The following is a 9,518-nucleotide window of genomic DNA, read 5'->3' on the forward strand; positions in this document are numbered from 1 at the left end:
TCAGAGGAGTTAGAGTGACTTGCTTCGATCACTTGGCTCATAAGAGGCTACAACAGCAGGCAAAGCTTTGAGTTCAAGTCTGATACCATTTCCTTGACCCTGGGATGTCTAACCAGGCCCTTAACCATCGGCACCAGCTGGAGTGTGTTTGGTCGCCTGTCACAGAAGGCTTAGGCAGGAAAAGAGATTTATGGGCTCATGTAACTGGAAGTCCAAGGGTAGGTCAGGCAGCCTGCAGTTTGGACAGCTCATTAGGTTTTCAGGTTACTCAAACAGGCTTCTGCAGTGTCAGCTTCGTCTAAGGCTCGCTCCTCATGGCCACAGGTGGCCGCCAACCACTCCTGGGGCCACCTCCTGCTCCCTCCACACCCAGGGCAGCTCTTAAAGGTGAGAAGCATTTAGGGACTTCCCTGGTGGTCCAGTGGTAAAGAATCTGCCTTCCAATGCAGGGGACGTGGGTTCGATCCCTGGTCGGGGAACTAAGATCCCACACACCATAGGGCAACTAAGCCCGTGGGCCTGAACTAGAGAGACAGAGAGAAGAAAACACTGCATGCCACAACTAGAGAGGGAGAAGCCCGTGCGCCGCAACGAAAGATCCCTCGTGCCTCAATGAACATCCCACGCGCTGCAACTAAGACCCAATGCAGCCAAAAATAAATAAAATGAATAAATAAATATTTTTTTAAAAAGTGAGATGCATTTTACCCAGAAACTATCAGAGAAACTCTCCTCTCATCTGATTGGCCTGAATGGGGTCACATGCCCATTCCTGAGCAAGTCTCTGTAGCCGTGAAAATGGCGTGCACTGATTGGCTTAGGCCTATCCATTCTTGAGCCAGTCGTGGTAAGGGACCGGATCTTCCTGATTGGCCTAGACTAATGGAGCCCACCCCTGGCAGTTGGGTCAGTTCTCCAAGGGGCCTGGCTGCTACACTTTAGGTTGGGGGGGTGGGGCGATGGTTGTTACGGAGACAGCTGCAATGTCCACAACAAGGGTGTTAGGTCACTTGAAATTTAAACCAACAAATCATCATGATGTATACTTTAAATATCTTACAGTTTTATATGTCAACTGTAACTCAATAAAGCTGAAAATTTTTTTTAAAAGAAATTTAAATCAAAATATTTGAAATTGGGCAGATTCCAGCCAGTAGGGTCATCAGGGATACAGCATAATATTGTTTCTTAAAGGAAGGGCTTTAGCCCATTCACATTAGAATCATCAGGGGACATTTGTTAAAATGCAGATTCCTGGGTCCCTCTAAATAAGCCTCTGGAGTGGGACCTGCCTTGGAATCTGCATTTTAATCATGCATCCCAGTTGCTTGGATCAACTCTGGTTTACACCTGCTGTCCTGGGGTAATGATTTGCTCTCAAAAGTATCCCAGGTTGGATTATAAATTATATTTCCCCTCCACCAAGTTGATACTGCAGAGCCAGTGGGAAAAAGTCCCCAAGGTGATGAGCTCAGGCTTCCCATCTGGCGCAGTGGAAAGGGCTTCAGGGTCAGCTCAGCCACTCACAAACGGAAACTCAGACGAGTATCTTCGGTTCCTTTGGCCCACGTCCTTGCCTGCATTGTTGGGGTTGATGATGCGTCCCCCTCAGGGTGGTTGGAGGGACTGGATGAGGGGACATGCGTCCAGTGTCCAGCACAGAGGCTGCCACCCAGGGCCCGATTCAGACCAGTGCTGGTCTCTCCATCTCACTTCCAGGCTCTCGGAGCTGAACTCCGGAGGCCCTGTCACCAGGGCCCCATTTGCGAAGGCGGCACCAGACAGGCTGTGGGAATGAGCTTCACAGCTTTTGTCAAAGTGGCATAATAAAGCCCCCAAGTGTCTGCTCTTTGCAAACGGGGATGGCAGATCAATTGTGGCACAAACAAAATTGAGGCTTGGTGCGAACCCGGGGACAGATTACGCCCGCCTCCGTGGGGTGTGAGTGGGGGAAAGGGGGATTTTCGGGGTGGCAGGGTTTGCCTTTTCTCCGGCTGAAGCTTCAAGGCCCCTCTCCAGAGCCAGCCTGGCTCCCCAGAGCTTAGGGGACTGTTCTTCCACCCTGGGAAGCATGTGGCTAGGCAGCAGCACCGGGCATGGACCCTACTGCCCTCGGCAAGAGGTCCGGCCCCAGGGTCTCAGCAGCCCAGAGCTCTGAGCCTCTCGGCGTTGATGGGGCAGGAGGGTAGACTGTGCCCCCTCCGCCCTGCCTCTGGAGCTGAGCCGACATGGGTCTGTAGGAAAGCAAAGGGAAGTGGAGTGGGCACAGGAGCCGGACCTCAGGAATCGGGGCAGTGAGAGGGACACTTGTGTTGGGTGCCCTCTGTGCTGGACAGAGAACCTCCTGACCTGCCTGTCCCCTTCATTCTGGGCAGAGAGTGCCACAGCCAGCCAAGCACTTGGCATCATTTTGGGCCTGGAGTCACAGCCATGAGGACACCTCAGGACAGGTCTGGCCCAGCCCCTGCATGGGGGCAGCAGAGGGGTGGGGAGCTGTGCAAAACCTCTAAGAAGGCAGCCCGGATCCTCTGTGCGGGTGTCTGCCTGGTTTTCCACCACAGCCCTGAGCGCAGCCCGAGGCCTGCCAAACCAGGTCTTCAGTAAGTGTTTGCTGGAAAAAGGAATGAGCGGGTGGATGACGGTGCTCCAGGTGCATATCTGGTGGTGCTGTTGTGTAGAGGCCCTGGCAAAGGCCACAGCCCTGTGGGGAAGGAGAAGCGTGGGTGGAAAAATAAGTCTCATTCTGGGTTCTGTCATCCAGGGGAGAGGCAGATCCTCAGCAAGAAACCCAGACTCTAAAGGGGGTGCTGGGGCAGAAGCCAGGAGTCCAGTCATGGAGGAGTTGGGAGGAATCTGAAGATGCTCCTCGAGAGTGGAGATGGCTTTTGACTCGGGGGTAGGTCAGGCAGGGGCAGTCCTGTCAGGAGCCCAGCAGGCAGACGAGTGCCCTGCCTGGGGGCAACCGGCTGGACTGTGGGCCAGAAGCAGCGGTCCCTTCTGTGCCTCAGTCATCCTGCTGTCCCCAAGCCCTGGGTTGAGTCTGGTTTGAATTGCCCCGCTGTCTTAACTGTGCCACGGGAAGGGGGATGAGTCCACCTTGGTGAAGACATTAAGGGGGGAGGAGTGGCCCCCCTCCCCAGCAACAGTCAGTGGAGAGAGAGCCACAAGAGGAGAGTGGACTCTTGGGGACAGGAGTTGTGACTGAGGGTCAGCCACCCTGCCCACATGAAAGTGCTCTCCCAGCTGCCAGCCCTCTTGGTTTTCTAAGAGGCATGGAGGCCCTGCGGTGCCCTCAGAAGACAGTCTAGGGTGGCAGAGAGAAGGTGGATGTTAGACACCAGCCAACCTGGGTTTCAGGCCCAGCCCCACCATTTCTGGGCTGTGAGGCCATGGCAACTACTTAGCCCCTTGACCCGAGGTCTCCTCATCTGCTAAACAGGGGTGTGCCTCCCTCACAGGTTGTAGAGATGGAGCGAAACGAGACCTGCGGGGCTGGCACTGTGAGTGGTGGGCCTTTGGAACCAGTTTATTAAATGGGCTGGCGTGGGAAATGGCTTTGTCTTCATCTATCTGTTCTCCTTTGGATTCCTTAACAACGTCTTGGATAGATGCTAGAGTTTTCCAAATAATATTTTTTTAAGTATTACCAGTTTTAAAATTGAGACCCATTCTCAGATGTCCAACCCAATCTAAATCCCATCTTCAAATTCACTTCTAATCAAAGCTCAGCCTCTCCCTCCAGCTCTGGCCTGGCCCCTGGCTCAGGGACCTGCAGTGTGGGAGGGGTCATCTGTTTGTTTCCTCTTGGTCTTACATCACTGGTGCCACTATCATCCTTTCTCAGCTTTTGCTGGTGGCATCACAATGCCCACGGCTAGGACAGACATACCCTTCCGTGAAGCCCATTGGGTCTTTGGAGATTCCCCCCAATACAGGGACCACTGCTCTGCACCTTTCCCTAAGTGGGTGGTGCTTCCTGTGACTACATCGCATGCTGTCCCCTGCCCTCCGCCCCTCAGGCACCCTTGATCCAGCAGGCAGCCCTCCCGGGCAGCGTCTCTTCAGATGTGGCTGCCGTCTGCAGAGTCTGCTTGACCCACGTCACTCTCCCCCATCCTTGGTGCAAGGTGCCCTGGGAGTACAGACTGCTCCCACTGATGCCCTCTTCCTGTCCCTGCCTGTGTGGGCTGCTCCGGTCAGCCTCTGACCCAGAGAACTATCGAGCACAGCGTCAGACTCCAGGAGACACCTCTGGCTCTCCCGAAACCCTCACCATGCTCCACTCCAGTGCTCCTGGGTAAGCTTTCAAGTGTCTGCAGCTCAGCCAGCATCCACTGGGAAATGAGCTGCCAGGCTGCCCTTGCTGCAGCCTGACGTTCTCTTCACCATCACCACCACCGCCATCTCTAGACCTGCGGGTACCACAGCACCCCTCCTACTTCAGGACCGTCTCCCATTATCCCTGGATAATTTCTAACCTTTCTGTACAGCCTGGAAGTGGGTAGTAGGGGTTACTAGTCACCAGACCCATTTTGCTATTTTAATCGATATGACATAGAGGTATCTAAAACTTCTCTTCAGAATGAGGGCTAACATATTACACGTCACTCTTAGCTTTAAGACTTTAGCTGAAAATTCTCAAAAATAGGAAAATCCCATTCAATATCCTCTTAGGCATAGTATTAATATTCCAGGCTCAGGATTTTTCATTTCTTTAGGAATTTAGCCAAGTGATCCCCCTACGAGAGGTGTTGTTTTCCCTTCATGAGTAGCAGCAGTGCTGTGTATGATGGTCTAAGCACGAAGCTAGAAGCCAGGACACATGTGTGGCATCTGTCCCCCACAAGCTGTAGGTCGTGTCCCCTCTGCCCCTTCTCCCTCACCTATACAGCGAGGGGCAGACCAGAATTAAGTTCACAGTTCTAACGGTCTAGGCATTTTGAAGTGTTTCTTATCATGACAGTACAAAAAAATCATAAAACATACAATTTGAAAGTTATTATACAATAAACACCCATGTAACCACCACCCAGGTCAACAGAAGATTTCCAGCACCCCAGAGTCCCCCTGGGTCCCCTTCCAGTCACCACACCCTGCCATCCCCAGAGGAAACCCCAATTCTGACTTTTATCAAAATTACTTCCTCGATTTCCCTTATAATTTTGCCAGCCAAGTATGCATCCCTAAAAAGACACTGTAGCTTGGTTTTGCCTGGTTTTGAATTTTATGCAAATGGAATACTTCTTCTGTGTCCAGTTTCTTTTGTTTAACATTCTTTTTGTGAGATTCATTCATGCTGTTGCAAGTAGCAGTGGTTTGTGCTTTTTCCTTGCTGTATAGTATTTCCTTGTATGAACAGACCATGAATTAGGCTGTTGGACACTTGGGTCATCAACCTAGGACTTTTTGTAAATACACACACACAAACACAAACACTCCCACTCCACGTATAGTCATATCGATTCAGAGCTGATTTCTTCATGAATTCAAGAACTTGAGTTTGGCTTTAAAGTGTAGGAAAATCCCTCTATTGAGTCCCTGGTTATACTGCTAGTTTGGCTTTTTTCACACTCTTACGGCCAAATTCTGAATCTAAGGACATAATCCATCTTCCTCAACAGAGGTATCATGATAAGGTTTTCTCCTAACTTGAGTCATTAAGCATAAGATGGAGACAATGTCAGGCAATTGGGCATTTCCTCCAAGGAATCTAGAAAATGATTAGCATACAAGTTTAAGGGATCATTCTGAAAAAAACTTTCTCTGGCCTTTTTAGGGAAATGGTAAGCCACACCTTTCCCAGAGCTGGCACCACCCCCACTTAACAGTGCACAGGTAGATCTCCTGACGTCGGGCATGCATTAAACAGGGATGCCCCTGAACTTCTGCTACAGAGGTGTTGACAGGTGCTACTGTGCCACTCAGACAGATGATGCATTTTCTGCTCAGACTCCAGGCAGCAGTGGATCTTCATGCTAAGGGATTACATCCCCTCCCATAACCAGAGGCAGGCAGCATGGGTCCCACAAGGACATCACAACCGGCAGCTGGCTGAGAGCTCAGGCTGGAGGAGCAGAGCTGCCACTCTGCACTGCCCTGGATGACAGGGGCCGAGCATCCTGGCGGGAAGCCAAGCCTTCTGCAGAGATCAGTTGATAAGGAAGCTCCCTTAAAGACGGTGCTTTGAACGAATGGGTAAATTAAGACTTAATTACAAGAGTCAAAGCACTGAGCAGCTGCCCTGGCACAGAGCAGACCTCTCAGGATAAAAGCCACTCCAGACACCCGGCAGCACAGGACCCAGCGGGGCCAAAACCTTTCCCTTGGCTACAAGTGTGAGCAAGGGTGATGGTGGTCCTTGGGTGAGAAGGAGCTGATGTCCAATGGCAGAGCCACGCTCACTCTCTGAAGGTTGTGGACTCATTCTCAAACAATCCATTTGTCGGTTTCATAAACTGACAAAACTCTCCCTTTTCAGAGACCATCAAATATAGCTACCTGGACTGAACACACCCTACCTGGTCCCCAGCAATCCCATAAAATGAAGCCTTTATGGAAGTCTGTCCTAACAAGGCCCAGGTGTGTCACCGGTACACTAAAAAAACAATTTGAGGGATGGGAGACCAGGGGACACTCGTTCAGTTTGTGGGCTTAACAGTAGTTTGCATCTGTGCAGTGGCTTCTGTTTTGTGTTTCCTGATGGGTTCCTCCTAGTGACCATCTTGCCTCACCCGTATTGATTTACAGATCCCCCACCCCAGACGAGGGGCCATGTCTCCTCCATCAGTTTAGGGGTTGCCCAGATTAGGAACCATATCTAGTGCCACCAACGCAGAGAAATGTCTAAATACCACTTGAGCGATGCCACTCAGCATAGGAGCCATGTCAGCACCTGCACATGCCTGCCCCGCACAGGGTGGGGACCACCCGCTCAGCCAGGACCTCGCTGATCCCTGCTCTGGTCTCCACAGGTTTCGGCATGACCACCCCCGCAACGGTGGGCGGGAAGGCCTTCCTCATCGCCTACGGGCTGTTCGGCTGTGCCGGCACCATCCTGTTCTTCAACCTCTTCCTGGAGCGCATCATCTCGCTGCTGGCCTTCATCATGCGCGCCTGTCGGGAGCGCCAGCTGCGCCGCAGCGGCCTGCTGCCCGCCACCTTCCGCCGCGGCTCGGCGCTCTCGGAAGCCGACTGCCTGGCGGGCTGGAAGCCCTCGGTGTACCACGTGCTGCTGATCCTGGGTCTGTTCGCCGTGCTGCTGTCTTGCTGCGCCTCGGCCATGTACACCAGCGTGGAGGGCTGGGACTACGTGGACTCGCTCTACTTCTGCTTCGTCACCTTCAGCACCATCGGCTTCGGGGACCTGGTGAGCAGCCAGCACGCCGCCTACCGGAACCAGGGGCTCTACCGCCTGGGCAACTTCCTCTTCATCCTGCTCGGCGTGTGCTGCATCTACTCGCTCTTCAACGTCATCTCCATCCTCATCAAGCAGGTGCTCAACTGGATGCTGCGCAAGCTGAGCTGCCGCTGCTGCACGCGCTGCTGCCCGGCGCCCGGCGCGCCCCTGGCCCGGCGCAACGCCATCACCCCGGGCTCCCGGCTGCGCCGCCGCCTGGCCGCGCTCGGCGCCGACCCCGCGGCCCGCGACAGCGACGCAGAGGGCCGCCGCCTGTCGGGCGAGCTCATCTCCATGCGCGACCTCACGGCCTCCAACAAGGTGTCGCTGGCGCTGCTGCAGAAGCAGCTGTCCGAAACGGCCAACGGCTACCCGCGCAGCGTGTGCGTCAACACGCGCCAGAACGGCTTCTCAGGCGGCGTGGGCGCGCTGGGCATCATGAACAACCGCCTGGCCGAGACGAGCGCCTCCAGGTAGACGCGTGCCTCGCCGCGCCACGGACCCTCACCAGGCTGGGGTGCAGCCGGGCGGCGTTTGCTTTCCTTCTCTCAGACGCTGGCGCTTTCTTAACCTTTATCCAATAAAATGAAACCAAAAAAAAAAATTTTTTTTTAAAGAAATACTATTTGGCCAGGCCTGATGTTATCAAGGGTAGGTTTTGGGGGAGCCTGTTTTCCTTATGGGCTCCCTCTTGGAGAACTGTGGTCCCCAGCAGATTCTCCTCCAGGGAGAGAAAAAGTGGCACCCCAGACCCTCGCCCGGTGCACACGGCAGTGAGAAGAGTGCCACCCCTGGGTTCTGCAGACTGGCACTAAACCCCGTCTCGATGCACGTAAGCAGCTGGCAACCCCAAAGCATATGGTGCAACTTTTCATGGCTCTGAATTACCTCCGCAGCATTTAGAATCCTGGCCCAGCCCAGCAGCTTCCTTCTGGTCGTCAGAAGTGATATAGTCACAGTTATGACAGGTGGGGATGGGGAGAGCCATATGTTGCCTCCTGATGTATATATATAGTACAGCCGCTACACACAGAGAATGGCGTAGTATTATGCAATGGGATGAAACACAGCACCAACATGCGGACTGTGGCATTTCCCAGAGATGTGGGAATTGCAGTGGTAAGGGGCTTAGCAGGCCTTTCTCAGCCTGGAGTTAGTCCACTCAGCACAGCACACAGGGCAACTCCTTTTAAAGAGGGAAAGCCTGGAGTGGCCTGCAGGGCCGGGAGCACTCAGGCTGCAGGAGCCCAGCTCTGCTTCAGCTGGCTGATCTCTGAGGCTCAGGGCACATCTCTGAATCCCCTCAACGCTCCTTCCTTTCACCAGCATCGTCCACGGGAATGCTTTTCGTTATTAACCAGGAATGTCTGAGTCTTCTCAGACAAGATTTTTCTTTGTTGGTGTGGATTTATTCTTATCTTTTTTTCCCTTTTAGAGAGCCCGGGGGTGCAGAGCGCAGTACCCCCTCCAGCTGCCCCTCCTCTGCATCAGCGCTCTGCCAGCCACACTGGTGGGCACCAGGGCCTGCAGCACCAGGAACCAAAGCAGTCATCCTGCCAGTGTCAGAGAATTTGACTCCAGAGCCATGTGTTTGGGACACATCCCATTCTACACCCTGGTTGGCCCCCACTAATATTCAAGTGAATGTGTTTTTTCCACACACACAGTCTGTCCTGGAGGTGGAGGAAGGCAGGAGGGAGAGAGCTGGTGGATGGAAGCAATTTTAGGATTAAAGTTTTGCCCTGGATGATCCTCAAGGTGAAGGACAGTTTCTCCCAGACTCACCCTCTACCTCCTAGGAGGTCACTGACCTGGAGGAAGGCCAGATACCCAGCCTTCACTGAAGAGATGGGGGTCTTGGACTGTAAAGGAACAGTACTCTTTTGGCCCATTTTTTCTCATCCAAAAAGATGACAATCCCAAGGACAAATACCAGAGTCTAGTCAGACACAGTGTGACCCACCAATATACATACAGCTTCTGACCGGAAGTCTTAGGAAAGCACCAGGACATCTCACACCGTCTGCCCGAGAGGCATCAAAAAGCCGTAAAATCTCCCTCCCTGGCAGTGAAGGAAGCATATATGCCTGGAACACTCAAACACACACACACACGCACACGC

General features: G+C 53.2%; 1 protein-coding gene across 1 annotated transcript in view; it reads left to right on the plus strand.

The window, feature by feature from the left end:
• The window catches only part of KCNK12 (potassium two pore domain channel subfamily K member 12), a 52,125-nt gene extending 44,118 nt beyond the window's left edge, over positions 1-8,007 (plus strand). The window contains exon 2 of the mRNA XM_027113176.1: positions 6,972-8,007. Within this exon, the coding sequence (XP_026968977.1) occupies positions 6,972-7,873 (902 nt within the window). The 3' untranslated portion in view covers positions 7,874-8,007. The remainder of the gene's footprint in view (positions 1-6,971) is intronic.
• The last annotated feature ends 1,511 nt before the right edge of the window (positions 8,008-9,518 follow it).

The sequence above is a fragment of the Aethalodelphis obliquidens genome, unplaced genomic scaffold, assembly GCF_003676395.1.
Source record: "Aethalodelphis obliquidens isolate GAN/ISIS:26980383/991018 unplaced genomic scaffold, ASM367639v1 scaffold12, whole genome shotgun sequence".
NCBI lineage: Eukaryota > Metazoa > Chordata > Mammalia > Artiodactyla > Delphinidae > Aethalodelphis > Aethalodelphis obliquidens.